Genomic DNA, 15,777 nt, shown 5'->3' on the forward strand with positions numbered 1-15,777 from the left:
AAAGCTGCAGGATGCAGAGGGAAATAATGTCCGCATCTCATTCTCAAATTATAGCTGCTTTTCTCCAAGTCCTAGAAATTGAGCTAAATTGAAGAAGTAAATATTATTTTAAATTTTATATGGATGCAGTTGGCCTCCTTTTATTGTATATAAACGATGGTTTCCTCACAAAAGATCAATACCCAATTACCATTCAAAACTTTGTTTACTGAGGAGTTGTTTGTTTTCCTAACATGCATACTTTTATATCAGGATCTACATAAGGTGGGGATCTTTAGCTGCTGTAGCTCACTGTTTTAATAGGGACTAAAGAGCCAGTGAGACAGCTCAGCTTTCTCCAAGCCTGACGACCTGAGTCTGATCCTCAGGACCCACACAGTGAAAGGAGCAAATTCACTCCCTCAAGCTGTTCCCTCGTGTACGTGTAAAATAAATAAATTGAAAGCAGAGGTAGGACTGGACAGATGGTTCTGTGGGTAAAGCACATGGTAAACTATCATCAGGACCCGAGTTGGATCCCCAGCTCTCATGTAGAGAGCCAGGCATGGTAACATATGTTCCCTGTGTTCCTACAACAAGATGGAAGACAGAGATAGGAGAATTTCCCAGAAGCTCAAGAGCCAGAAAGCCTGTCATACTCAGCAGTAAATGATTCAAAAGGTGGTGGAAAGCAAGGGCTCATACCCTGTGGCCTCCACATGCATCCACATGCACACTTTCAGGAAGATTAAAAAACAGAGACAGGAGACTGAAGAGGCAGCTCAGCAGTTGTCTTCAAGAGGACCGAGTTCAGTTATTGACACCTACATCTGGTGGCTCACAAACTCAGAGAACATCAACACAAAGGAATCAGATACCTGTTTGTCCTCCTCAGGCACCCACACACAGGCAGAATATACTCACACAAGCACACATACATAAAATAATTTAAATATAAATGTCAAATTCATAACTATACTTGAATGTAAATGAGGTTAACTATGGGGGTGTGTCACCTATGTTTCTGAGCAGAGCATTACAAGGTGACAGATAGTCTTGACATTGTAGCCACACTGATTCTTGGGCATGTTATACATTTACCTTTATCGTTGTACTCAGATCAGTTAGGTTCCATGTGTCAGCTTTTCAGAGCCTGACTCCAGCATCCATAGCACACAATGCCCTGTGTGCTCCATTCTCCTTGCCTCTCTCATTAGTTCACTTTGTCCTTTAGACACTTGTACTTCCAAGTCACGTATAGTCCCGATTTCCTTTATCCTCTTCATGGTTCCCTATGTCTGTGCTATAGAATAGCTCTGGAGTGGTGCTGTAGTGAGCACTGGCCTTCTTGTGTCTCTGTGACATGCTGAATTTGAGTCTGTTGGTAAAACCATCAGTGATATAACTGGGTCTCAACAGAAGTTTATGTTTTAGTTTTGGGAGAAGCCTCTATCGTCACTTTTTTTCTTTCTTTTTTAATTGTATTTTTTAAAAAAATAAATCTTTTTTCATTTTACATACCAATCCCAGTTCCCACTCCCCCCTCCTCCAATACCTTCCACCTTCCTCCCTCCCCTCTTCTGCTCCTCAGAGAGGGTAAGGCACATTACTTTGAGGAAGGACCAAGGTCCTCCCTACAAAGAGAATGGGTTCCAAAAAGCCAGTACAAGCAGTAGGGATAAATCTAATGCCACTGCCAGTGGCCACGCAGTCTGCCCCAGCCCTACAGCTGTCACCCACATTCAGAGGATCTAGTTTGGTCCTGTGCTGGTTTCTTCCCTGCTCACCTGGAGTTGGTGAACTCCCATTAGCTCAGGCAAACTGTTTCAGTGGGTGTCCCCATCATGGTCTTGACCTCTTTGCTCATGTTCTCACTCCTCCCACTCTTCGACCATGGTTACTTTCATAATGACTGGACACTCCAACCAGTAATGCTGAAGGGGCTCCCTTTGGACTCCCGGATAGCATTTATTGTTACTTGTTTTCTTAATGAGTGCTGTTCTTAACAAGTGTTAAGCTGGAATCTCAACCTGGCTTTGATTTGCTTTTCCCTGATGGTTTATTGAGGTTGGATATTTTTATGTTTATTGCTGTTGGTATTTCAGATTTATTTTGTGTGCGTGTGTTTGTGACTGCAACAGTACCAAAGGACATGGTTGGAATTCAGTTTACTTCCTGTCACTTTGTAGGGTTGTCAAAATGTTGTCGGACCTGGATGCAAGCACCTCTACCTGCTGGGGCACCCCACTGTCCTGTATTTTGTTTTTGAGAACTGTTCATTTCATTAGCCCATGTATTGATCAGGGTGTTTGATTTCTTGTTATTTAGGTTTTTTAGTTTGTATATTGTCAGGCATGTCTAACCTGTGGTTCATGGGCCACATGGATAGAAAGAGACCCAAAACAAAATAGTAAACTTAGTTCAAATATTATGAGATTTTTTTTAATCTCTCTCGTTCGTTCGTGTGTGTGTGTGTGTGTGTGTGTGTGTGTGGCTGTCCTGGAACTCACAGAGATTGCCTGCCTATGTCTTCCAAGTGCTCGGATTAAAGGTGTGGGCCACCACCGCATGGTATTTTTTTCTACTTCTGTGAAAAGTGGCATTGGAATTTTGATGCTTGCCTTGAATCAGTAAAATTGCTTTTGGTAAGGTGACCATTTTTATAATATTGTATTAATCCAAAAGTGTGAGAGGTTTTTCACTTCTAGTGTCTTCAGTTTCTTTCTTTCATTTTAGAGGTCTAATACTTCTTTGATTGAATTTATTCCAAGGTATTTTTTGTTTTTTGATTTTGAAGCAATTGTGTAGTTGTGGGGTTGTTCCCCTACTTTCTCAGTATGTTTAGTTAGTGTGTAGGAAAACTGTTGATCTCGTCTCTAGCTAATTCTTGAAGTGCTGTATTGAAATAAGAGTGGAGAAAGTAGATGCCTCTCATCTGGGCCTGACTTTGTTTAGTTGGGAGGGTTTTGTTATTCTTTTAATTACTGTTTCAATATCATTGCTTGTTATAGATCTACTTAAATTATTTATCTTGGCAGGTTGGTAGTGGCGCACACCTTTAATTCCAGCACTTGGGAGGCAGAAGCAACTCTGTGAGTTCAAGGTCAGCCTGGTCTACAGAGTGAGTTCCAGGACAGCCAGGACTGTTTCATAGAGAAACCCTATATGAAAAAAAAAAATCTCACCTTGGTTTAGTGAGCTATAATGCATCTAGAAATTCATCATCTCTTTTAGATTTTGGTATTTTGAGACAGGGTTTCTCTTTGTTGCTTTGGAGCCTGTCCTGGAACTAGCTCTTGTAGACCAGGCTGGCCTCGAACTCACGGAGATCCGCCTGCCTCTGCCTTGATTGCTGGGATTAAAGGCGTGCGCCACCACCGCCCGGTCGTCTTACTCTTTTCAGAGAACCAATACTCCTCTAGGTGATTCCTTGACTTCTCATTTCCATTTCATATGTTTCTGTCAGTGCTACATTCTTTTAGAAAAGTTAATATTAAAGACTAAGTTAAAATCAATCACAAGACTCTTGTGCATCAAATCAGATTAAAGAAGTTCATTGGTAGGTTTAAGAGCAAAGGAACTGGAGCTGGGGAGATGGCTTAGTCAGTAAAGTGTTGTAGAAGCAACAGGGCCTGATCTTGGGTCCCAAGCACTCATATAAAAAGTCAGGTGTGCCGGGTGGTGGTGGCTGGAGCACACCATTAATCCCAGCACTCAGGAGGCAGAGGAGGCGGATCTCTGTGAGTTTTGAGATCAGCCTGGTCTACAGGAGGAGCTCTGGGACAGGCTTCCAAGCTACAGAGAAACCCGGTCTTGGAAAAACAAAACCAAACAAACAAATAAATCCACGTGTTTGTTACAACCCCAGTACTATGAAGGTATAAACAGGGAGATCCTTGGGACTTGCTAGCCATCCCTTCCATCCAGTTATTGAGTTCAAGCTTCAATAAGAGACCCTGTCTGAAAAATATAAGGTATAGAGTTATTGAGGAAGACACCTTTATCCACTTCTGGCCTTCTTTGCATGTGTGCACATACATGCACATATAAAGGAGAGCCGAGGACCATCTCTGCTTCTAACAGTAGACCTACCAGAGATATCCAGTGTGGCTGTTGGAGAGCTTTTGTTCCCCTCAGAAATCAGTTTTTCTTAAGACTCCATATTATGTGGCATGTCATGCCTATAATCCTAGAGCTTATGAGGCTGAAGCAGGAGGAGTCCTTTGAGTTCTAGGCCTAATTATTTAAAAACAAACAGGCTGGAGAGACGACTTGGTGGATAAGAGCATGGCTGCTGTTGGGGAAAACCTGGATTTGATCCCCAGCATCCACATGGTGCTCACAACTGTCTGTAACTCCAGTTCCAGGGAATCTGACGCCCTCTTCTGGTGGGCGTGCACGCGCGCGCGCGCACACACACACACACACACACACACACACACACAGGCAAAACACAACACACAACAATAAAAATGTTAAAAAAATTGAACTTTTCTAATTTGCTTCTCTAATGCTGTGTTAAAGCATGGGTACCTTATGAAAAATTTAAAACAAGATATTGACCAAAAGCAACTTGAGGAAGGGAAAGAAAGAAAGAAAGAAAGAAAGAAAGAAAGAAAGAAAGAAAGAAAGAAAGAAAGAAAAGGCTGACATATAGATTGTACTCTACTATCAAGGAATGGCGCGGGAGCTTGAGCACTGGCCATGAGGGATGCTGCTTTTTGACTTGTTCCCCATGTCGTGCACAGCTTGCTTTCCCAGGACCTGCGCAGGCTACATTGTCATTAGTCATGAAAATACCCTCAGACTTGCCCACAGGCCAGTCTGATGAAGGCAGTTCCTCAATTAAGGTTTTCTCTTCCCAGGTGATTCTGGTTTCTGTCATGTTGACCAAAATGAGACAACACACAAACATGTTCATTTTTATTTTGGAATCATCTCAGAATCATTGGTTAGTTAAATCACTTATAATGTGTCAGTGTGAACATATTCTTCAAACATTCAGTGCAGATTGGTTTTATTGAGGCAAATTTGTTTTATTTTTTACCATCTATCCAGATTTTGCTAATGTAACTAACTGGATCACATTTTCTAATTTGCAGTTGTAGTAATTACTGTCTGTGCTGTCTTTAACCTTCTTATTAATTGAATGTTTTGCATGTTGCCTCTCTTCCAGGCCGTTTCATAATTCTGAATCATGTCTGATAACGGAGAACTAGAAGACAAGCCTCCAGCACCTCCTGTGCGAATGAGCAGTACCATTTTTAGCACTGGAGGAAAAGATCCTTTATCGGCCAATCACAGTTTGAAACCTTTGCCTTCTGTTCCAGAGGAAAAGAAACCCAGGAACAAAATTATCTCCATATTCTCAGGCACAGAAAAAGGTAAACAGCTGCTTTAATTTCAGAAGTCTCACATTGACTCATGATATATTTCCCATCTTGATATTGCCTATGGTGAATAATAGATCGACAAGAACCCTTGAGGGCTGGAGAGATGGCCCAGTAGTTACGCTCATTTCCTGCTTGCAGAGGATGACCCAGGTTTGATTCCCAGCACCCACACGGCAGCTCACCACTGTCTGTAACTCTAGTCCCAGGGGATCCAACACCCTTTTCTGGTCTCCACAGCTGCCACCTATCCCTCTCATACATGTGTTGCAGGTACATACACACAAGCAAACACTCATACACAAAAAATAAAAATAAATAAACCTTAACAAAGAAAAAAGAATACTCTTGATAATAGGCACTATTAAACAGACTCTTGTGGGCTTGATGCCTCAAACTCTTACTTAGTACTTGGAAGACTGAGGCAGGAGGATCAGTTGAACTCAGGAATTCAAAGTCAGACTAGAAAACACAGGGATAACCTGTCTCTAAAATAACAACTACCCCTACTCACCCCCCCAAAAAAAGACTTATTCATCCATTCAGCGTCTTATGTGTAGCCAAAGCTGTTGGTCCTCCTGCCTGCAGTGTGTGCTGTCATGCCTAGCAAAACTACCTTATTAAAGTGTGATTGCTTGTTCACTCTGCTTGCTACAGAAAATGAATTTCTATTCTTACCTTCATTTTCTGAGACCTTTATATAGCTTCCTGACATTAGTGGGATTTGTGATTGCCCTAGTCTATTTTGTGTGGCTTTAACAAAGTATCTGAGAAGGTAGGTACTTTATGTGGGTGTGGTGGTGTGCACCTGTAATCCCAGCACTCAAGGGGCAGAGGCAGGTGGCTCTCCATGAGTTTGAGGCCAGCCTGGTCTGCATAGTAAGTTCCAGGTCATCCAAGGGTATATAGTGAACTGTCTTAGCCCTCACTCCACTCCCCCAAAAGAGGTTTATTTTGTCTACTTCTGGTGGCTAGAAACTCCAGACAGCACAACCCCAGTGTCTAATGAGGTCCGTGTCACAGCATGGTGAAGATTCAGAAGAGGAGCCAGCTACTTATGAGAATGTCCAAAACCCAGAAGCAGAAGAGTCAGGAGGGGCAACCACCCTTTTTTGGGAATCTGCTCCCTCAGAAATCACTGTGCTCTCTGACACCCTTAATCCATTCTGAAGGTGGTCATTACTCCTATGAGGTCCTTCTCTTTAAAGTTCCAACTACTTTTCTATACCATTTTTGTTTGGTTGATTTTTGTTTTGTTTAGACATTCTCCTATAACTGAGACTGGCCTCAAACTCTATGTAGCTGAGACAGGCCTTATGACTGCTAGTCCTCTTGCTTCCACCTCTCAGGGAACATGAATAATTACAGACATGCAGAACCATGCCCTGCTTTTTTTTTTTTTTTTTTTTAATAGAATACTGCTTACTAGGGATCAAGCCTCCAGGATATGAACCATTAACAAACAAGTCATATATAAACTAAACTATAGCAGTGATATTTGTGGTACATGCTCATGATGGTTAATATCAGTTGTCAGCTTGATCTAGAATCAAGATGGAACCACCTGCCCACTGTGGTTGTCCCACTAACTGGGATCCTGGACTATATCAGTGGGAAAAGGAAGAAGAATGGCAATTTGAAAGCCTGAGTTCAAGTCCTAGCATCCACATAATGAAAGAGAACAAACACCCACAAGTGGTCCTCTTATTTAAACACATATCACATGCACACATAAAAGAAAAAAAGGGGCAATATGGAATGAAATTCAGTGGGTAAAGTGCTTGTTCTGTAAGCATGAAAGTCTGAATTCGATCTTCAACACCTATATAAAAAGCCAGATATGCAGTGTGTACCTATAACCCCAGAACTGGGAGGGAGGGGACAGGCAGATCCCAAGGGTTCACTGGCCAGCCAGTCTAGCTAGCTGATGAGTTCCAGGTTCAATGAGAGACACTGTCTCAGAAAGTAAGGTAGGGGATGATACAGACAGTGTAGACATCTGGCCTCCAGAGTATGCACATAAAAAAAAAAAGATTGACCTATATAGTAGGATACAGTCTTCTGAGATCCTTACACAGTTGTGATTTGAAATTAAAATTTTTTCTTATTTTTCAGTGGTAATGTAACATTTTTGTCCTATGTTCTGTCATAGTCAGAAGGAACTGATAAAGCGTCAACATGTCTGCTTTTAAAAACTGTTTGTCAGGGCTAAAGTGGCACATACCTTAGTCCCATAGTCCCAGCACCGAGAGGCAGAGTATGAGCTCCAGGCCAGCCAGCCAAAGCTTTGGAGTGAGACCTTGTGTCAGAAAAGAAACAAACAAAACTCGTTTAAAAAAATCTATTGAGATCACCTGTTTATTTTTGTCAGTTTTCTGTAGGGTTTTCTTTTAATTTTTTATTTTGTTTTTGTTTTTTGATTGCTGAGTTCCTCATATACTCTGAATATTGATCCCTTGTTGATTAATTAGTTTGAATATTTTCTCCCATCCAGCAGGATGTTTCCTCAGTCTGTTGACTTTTTTTGTGTGTTGGAAAAGCATGTCAGTTTAACATAATCCTATGGAATTAGGCCTTTATTTTTGTTTGTTTGTTTGTTTGTTTTTCGAGACAGGATTTCTCTGTAGCTTTGGTGTCTGTCCTGGAACTATCTCTTGTGGTCCAGGCTGGCCTCGAACTCACAGAGATCCACCTGCCTCTGCCTCCTGAGTGCTGGCATTAAAGTGAGGCCCGGCAGGAATTAGGCCTTTTATAACAAATTCACTGAAGGGATCTTCTGGTTGCCTGTTAATGTTTGCATACTCTATGCAAACCATTGTGAATCACCAGGAATTAAATGATAAGTAAAGCAGACAGTGTCCCTACCCTTACTACACATGTCCAAAAGCTAGTGGTACTGGGACTATAACTCATGGGTAGTGCACTTGCCTTAGCATGTTGTGAGGCCCTAGGTTCATTTTGAGGGATGGACGGAGTGTGGTAGCATGTAATTGTGAACTATGAAGACTGACACAGTGGTAGTGTAATATGTCTGACTAATTTGGAGTTTTAGGAAGGCTTTCTAAGGCAAAATGGAGCTTGAGGGTTAGAATAAAGTTGTGGTTAAAGTGTATTCTATGCCTAGAAAAGAATGGTCAGTGGCCTGGCCACAGGGTCATGGTATACCATGGCACTGAGAGCAGGCCAGTGTGATTTAAAAAGAGAGGGCACCTGACAATTACAGCTAAGTGTGACATTCACATGGAACTGAACACAACAGAAATGAAAAAGTGGGGAAGATCCTGGTCACAAGGGCCTTGTCTTCTGTGCTGTAGATAGAACTCGATTTTTCTTGTTTCCCGAGGAACCATTGCAGAATTTAAGGAGACTGGTAGCAGTATAGAAATTAGGTTTTGTTGGAGGTCTGAGACTACCTTGGAAACTGAGGCTTTTGCGGGAGCCTTTAGCCGATTTAGTAGTTTCAATAATGAAAATGACAATGAGCCCTTGTCTTGGTTATTATAGGCTCTAGTCAGATAGCTAGTGTTGAGTTGATGAGTGTTCATCAGCCGAGGCAGTTTTACACCCAATTATTAAGCTTGTGTGCACTTTACATATCTGATGGGTTTTGAAGAATGAAGATGTTATTTAAACTTCCTTCCTTTTCCAGAAATCCAGTACTAATATTAATACTGGTTTATACTTCACCTACTTCCTTGAGAATAAATACTCTTTCTTCTGTGTTATGGAACAAATTTAGTTTCATGAGTTTGGAGATAACACTGATTGTTGGACTGGAAACTGAGGAGTCTTCCATTTAAGTAGATAAGTGTTCTTTCTTCCTCTTTTCAGTTCTGGAATGCACCACAATCTTAAGCCTCATTCTGCCAAGTGCTGGAGTGGTGGGGATGAACCCCCAGGCCCAGCTTCTCAAGGGGCTGTTCTGTGACTCCAGCTAGGTCAGTTGTAGAAAAAGCAGTGGCTTTAAGATTTCACCTCCTGTCCTTCCTGCTACTGCTGTTTTGTTATTTAAAGGTTTTAGAAGTGAGTCAGAGAAGTTTCCATGCTCTGTTACTTCCCATCAAGTGATCTGTTATCTGTAGACATCTTATAGATTATCGTTTGACAAGCAAAAGTGGGAAGTTGACTTATTTTTAAACATGAATAGATTTCTTCTCCAAAGCTAGGGTGTCTTGCAGAATTATTTATTTCTGCCCAATGTTGGCATCTAGAGTTAGAACCAATCTGTAGAGCAGGTCTGTCTAGTACATGTTTGTTCTGAGGCTTACTTTCATATCTTTTTATCAGATGCTGTTTCTAAAACTTTGGCCCTCATCCAGGATCTACTAAAATATGACCAGTACTTGTGGAGAAACAAGTGGACTTCAGCAGACTTAGTGTTAGGATATTGTGTCGTTTTCTTTCTTCCCTTTTTTCCTTTAATTGAAAAGATAAGCACACAGTCGGGCCAGGCAGTGGTGGAGTACACCTTTAAGGCAGAGGCATGGGGATCTCTGTGAGTTTAAGGCCAGGCTGGTCTGTAAGAGCTAGTTCTGGGATAGCTAGGGACTGTTACACAGAAAAACCCTATCTCTAAATAAATAAATAAAGATAAGCACAAACAAACAAAAGGGTATAGTGGTGCACTGGTGCATGCCTTTAATCCCAGCACTCAGGAGGCAGAGGCAGGTAGATCTCTGTGAGTTCAAGACCAGCCTGCTCTACACAGTGACTCTGAGACAGCCAGAACTACACAGAGAAACACTTTCTAAAATATATATACATATATTAGGCCAGGTGACACGTCTTTAATTCTAGCACTTAGGAGGCAGGCAAATCACTATGAATTTGAGGACAGCCAGAGCTATAGAGAAAGAGACAAAAGACCCTGTCTCAACAAACTAACAAACAAAAAAGATTTATATTTATTATAGGTGTGTGCATACATGTGCCTGTAAACTGTGGTGCATGTGTAGAGATCAGAGCACAGCTTGTGAGACTTGTTTGTTTCCTTCCAGGATGTGTGTCCACGAGATGAGCTCAGCTGTCAGGCCCGGCAGCAGGCATCTTTACCCGTCATTTTCCTTTGAGTGGGCTGATATCTCTAGGTCCATCTCTAGGCTGTTATTCTTTAACTTCCCAAAGGTGGAGAACCTGCTGAACCTTAGATACAGTAAAACCTAGCAGTGCTTTTGCTCACTTCTCTTTCTTCCTCTTCCCCATACTTGTTTGCTGTTCTTTGCTGATTTAAACTGGACTTCTTCGTTGTGTTAGGAAAGGGAACTTTCACACCAGCTGGCCTTACTCATAATCTGGTCACTGGAGCGATGCTGGTTTTTTGTAATTCTGGCATAGCTCAGTCACCCAGTGAAACAGTTGGCTGGAATGTTAAATGGGAGACTAGGGCTGTTGATGCTCACTTTGGATTGGGTATCAGTGATCAAGGTCATATAAGAAAATGACATTGTTTTCCAGTCATACGCATTGGGAAATGGTGAAGAAGTTCCTGATATAACAGGAGAAAAGCCTCTGCAAAGGACTTTTTTGGTTTTTCGAGACAGGGTTTCTCTGTAGCTTTAGAGCCTCTCCTTGAACTAGCTCTTGTAGACCAGGCTGGCCTCAAACTCACAGAGATCCGCCTGCCTCTGCCTTCCGAGCGTTGGGATTAAAGGCTTGTGCCACCACCACCTGGCTTGCAAAGGACTTTCTAAAAAGAAGAAAGATAGCTGGAGAGATGGCTCAGAGGTTAAGAGCACTGGTTGCTCTTTCTGAGGTCCGGAGTTAATTCCCAGCAACCACATGATGTCTCATTAACTATCCGAAATGAGATCTGGTGCCCTCTTCTGACCTGCAGGCATACATGCAGGCAGAACACTATACAAAATAAATCGGATTTTTAAGAAGAAATTAATAAAAAGAAACATTTTCTTAATACATAAGCTTTGTTTCTGTCATCTTTACAAAAATGGTATAACAATTAAACTATTAGTTAGTAGCTGACAAATCCTTTCTCCTGTTTGCAGTATAATAAGTTAGAAGCCTGGGGATATGAAAAGAACTAGAGGTCCTGACCTGAGATTACTCAACTCAGTCCGGTGGAAAATGAAAGGTTGCTTATGATAGATGTAATTGTGTGTTGTAGTAAAGACAACAAAATTTTATGCAAGCTTAAACTTTCCCTGTGACCCCTTCCACAGTTGGCATGACCTACCTTCTTGCCATATCTCCTGTTGGTAGATACGTATACCTGGAGAATCTAGAGGCAGCATGACATTGCAGAAATGTGTCACTATTGGTCACAATGGTATTGCTTCCTGTGAGTGCTAGGTGTAGTGTCTCTGGGGGCAGAGGACAGCACCAGCATGTCTATGTACAGATTAATCACACAGCAGTGAGGCGGAGTCTTGTTGGTCAAATATGACATATTGACCACATTTTTAATTCTTCAGATTCTGTTTGAAAAACACTTTGCTCTTACCCCTGAGATTACTAAAATACAGCAAGTACTTGAGAAAAACAAGTGGAATTAAACAAATGTGGGTTTTAAGATACTGCAATATTTTATTTTTTTATTTTAAAATCTTTATGTTGTGTGTGTGTATGCCAAACCCCAAGACCCAACTAAAATGTCAGCTTAAGTGTCGTTTGTTTCTAAGTCACTGTAAGGGTAAAGGAAAGGAGGAGGCAGCAGTGTCCAAGATTCTCACGTGCACTGGGAAGATTGCAGTGCAAAGAAGACACCTGCCTGAGTGGACAGAGAGACAGTGACTGCAAAATGGAGTGTGTGAGAGAAGGGATCCATTTTTCTCTCTAAGAATCTGAGTGACAGGGGCTGGAGAGATGGCTCAGACGTTAAGAGCATTGCCTGCTCTTCCAGAGGTCCTGAGTTCAATTCCCAGCAACCACATGGTGGCTCACAACCATCTGTAATGGGGTCTGGTGCCCTCTTCTGGCCTACAGGCATACACACAAACAGAATATTGTATACATAATAAAATAAATAAATATTAAAAAAAAGAATCTGAGTGACAGCCAGGCGGTGGTGGCGCAGGACTTTAATCACAGCACTCGGGAAACAGAGGCAGGCGGATCTCTGTGAGTTTGAGGCCAGCCTGGTGGACAAGAGCTAGTTCCAGGCCAGGCTTCAAAGTTACAGAGAAACCCTATCTCGAGAAATCAGAAAGAAAAAAAAAAAAAAAAAGAATCTTGAGTGATTCAGGTTTTTAAGACTGTATGGAGGGGAGAAAAGTTGAAGCATCAGAATAAAAAATACAGATTTGGTCCAAGTCATCACACAGAGCTCCTTTCCTCTGTCTTGTGATTGTTCCCAGTACTTTGTGTCTGTCCTGGCCCTCAGAATAGACGTGGGGGCTTTCTCTGGATAAGCAGAGTGTTCTGGAGGAAGGTGCTTTAAATACCCTGAGCCTTATCCTCATCTTTCATCTAGCTGGTCTCCCAGTTGTGTAATGTTTTTCTGTAAGAGTGAACAGCAGAGGGTCACCGGGCATCTGAAGAAAACGCTTAGAGCACCGAATAGCACATGCCTTTGAGGCCTGCCTGAATTGCTAAGTGAAATCAAGGCTAGCCGGGGCCAGATAGCAAGACTCTGACTCCAAAAATCAGGTAATTTTATTAAACAGAAAGTTAGAAGCCTTCCACTTCAGAGAAAACCAACAACCAGAAAACCCAGCCTGCATCATGTATCTACCTACAACATGGTCTTTGAGGAACAAAAACAAGTTCATGAACAAGACAAGAGTTTTCAGAAGGAAGAAATGATTGAAGAATGAAGAGAAATAATTCTTGGAAAATCAGTATTAAAATTAACAGAACAAATGTTATAGGAGGAAATTATTGAGAAATATTGATAAAATAATCAAGAAAATTCTCCCAGAGTTTTTCTTTTAAACACTCAGATGGGAAATGTAAACGAAAACAGTTATATGTTGCAAATAATGAACAAATTAAATAGAATGAGGGAAATAGAAATAATAGGGGGAAAGACCCATGGCTGGAAGGTGGTTTACTGTTAGAGCACTTGTTGCTCCTGCAGAGACCTGGGTTTGATTCCTAGTACCCACAGAATGGCTCACAATCATCTGAAACTCCAGCTCTAGGGATCCGGTGCTATTTTCTGACCTCTATGAGCACTTCCCATAGGTGGTATACTTATATGCTTGTTTAAAATACTAACACAGTTAAGAAAAACAATTATTTTTTTTAAAAAACTGGAGGATAGAGATGAGTCAGTGGTCAAGAGCACTGAGCACTGCTATTCTTACAGAGGACCTAGGTTTGGTACCCAGTACTCACAGCATACAGCTGGCAGCTTGCTGTAACTCCATTTCTAGGTCATCTATTTATTGTCTTCTGGCCTTTGAGGGTACCTTGCACACAAGCAGTGGATGTGTTCTCAATCAGGCATATCCACATACACATGACAATAAATATACTGAAAAAAGATTATTATTTGATGAAGGGTTACAGTAAGGTAAGAGTAAAAGTGCTAATGGATACAAGGTTTCTTTAGGGGATGGTAAAAATATGCTAGTTACATAGTGATGATGTTTATGGAATTCTGGATATACTAAAATTCATTGGATTGTACAATTTAAACAGGTAAATATGACACAAGAGATGGAAGAGAATAATAAAACTTGATTAGAGTGATTGCAAAAACAATAAGTAGCCGAAACTACCTTTAGGAAATCCACTTCTTTATATAACGTTTTTGTATGAACTTGCATGTTAGGATAAAATCAAAGGTTTGCTGAGGTTGGGGGTAAAAGTCAGGGTAGAACATATAGGGTCCAGGTTCAGTTTCCACTGAGAAGACACAAGGTAATGTTTTATACAAGTATGTACTGATAAATTCAAGTTATGGAAAATGAACTATTTTATCTGCCAATACAGGATTTCTCTGTGTAGGCCTGACTGTCCTGGTACTCGCTCTCTAGACCAGGCTGGCCTCAAACTCACAGAGATCCACCTACATCTGCTTCCCAAATGCTGCGATTAAAAGTGTGTGCTGACACTACCTGACTGAAATGTCGTTTCTTAAAAGATACAGATTTCCAAAGCTCAGTTTAAAAAAAGAAAAAAGAAAGAAAAAAGATTAAAGAAGACTGTATTTCCTAGAAAAGCTAAACTCTTTCTGCTGTATACTTGTACAATGCTCTTGTACACTGTAAAAATTTGTCACTAATATTAGTTTAATCAGGAAGAGTAAGCAGGGCAACCACACTAAGAGAATTCTGGGAAGAAGAAAGGCAGTCACAAGCCAGATGCAGAGGAAGCAAGATGAGAATGCCTTACCAAGAAAAGGTACCAACACACATGACTAAACATAGACAAGAATTATGGGTGAATTTAAGTTGTAAGCGCTAGTTAGTAATAAGCCTGAGCAATAGACCAAATAGTTTATAATTAATATAAAACTCTGTTCATTTAGTACTGAATGGTTGCAGAACTGGGTGGGACAGAAACTTCTGGCTACATCTTTCCACAAAGAAAATCTTATGACCTGCCTGGCTTCATTAGTAAATCAATGAAATATTTAAGGGAGAAGTAATTACCAGTTCTATACAATTTCCAGAAAATTGAATAGAGGTAATGTTTCCCAACACATTTAATGAGCTTCACGTTACCTGGATACCCATATCAAAAACATTACAAAAGAGAGAGAGCTCCACATTTCTTGAACATAGACAGACAATCTTGGCAAAATTTTAACAGTGGTAATCCAACAGTGCTTTTAAAAGGCAATAGGTCAGGGCCAAATACAGTAGCACACGCCTTTAATCCCAGCATTTGGGAGGCAGAGGCAGGCCATCTCTGAGTTCAAAGTGAGTTCCAGGACAGCCAGGGCACAGGTTTAAAAAAAAAAACAACTGTGGGGGGTACAAAAAAAACCCACCTTCATTGAACCATGTTGTAGACTAGGGACTAGCCAATTTAATTAGGTTAAATAAGTAAATAAATGAATAAGTAAATTGTCCAAATTAGAAAGGACACGCAAGCTTTTCCTTTACTGCAGCATGTTACTTTATAGACAATCCTGTGGTGCCCTCAAAAAAAAAAAAATTAAAATAAGTAGAAGAAAGTCTCAGAATATAAGATCAGTCCTGAAGAATGAGTTTTATTTTGTATTTTCTGGTGGCGGCTGACTCAAGATTGCAAGCATGCTAGACAAGCAAGCTATCTCTAAGCTACATTTCCTAACCCCAAAACTGCCATTTTTAGTAGCATCAAAAATTAATAAGTATTCCTCTGCAGAAGTATGATGGAGGTAGTGGCAGAATCTGTATTCTGCTTTCCAGTACTAGCAGACATGGCTGAAAGAAAGACCTAATTAATACAGATTTGCTGTTGGTCATGAGTCAGAAGGCAAGGTGTCAATAAACTCTAAATTGATTCATAGAATTAAATG

General features: G+C 40.9%; 1 protein-coding gene across 2 annotated transcripts in view; it reads left to right on the plus strand.

The window, feature by feature from the left end:
- Pak2 (p21 (RAC1) activated kinase 2) overlaps nucleotides 1–15,777 on the plus strand; it is a 66,642-nt gene that overhangs the window by 22,687 nt on the left and 28,178 nt on the right. For both annotated transcript variants that reach the window (XM_038345318.2, XM_038345319.2), the window contains exon 2: nucleotides 5,156–5,363. In XM_038345318.2, coding sequence (XP_038201246.1) covers nucleotides 5,177–5,363 — 187 coding nt within the window. In that variant the 5' untranslated portion in view covers nucleotides 5,156–5,176. The remainder of the gene's footprint in view (nucleotides 1–5,155; nucleotides 5,364–15,777) is intronic.

Source organism: Arvicola amphibius, chromosome 10 (genome assembly GCF_903992535.2).
Source record: "Arvicola amphibius chromosome 10, mArvAmp1.2, whole genome shotgun sequence".
Lineage (NCBI taxonomy): Eukaryota > Metazoa > Chordata > Mammalia > Rodentia > Cricetidae > Arvicola > Arvicola amphibius.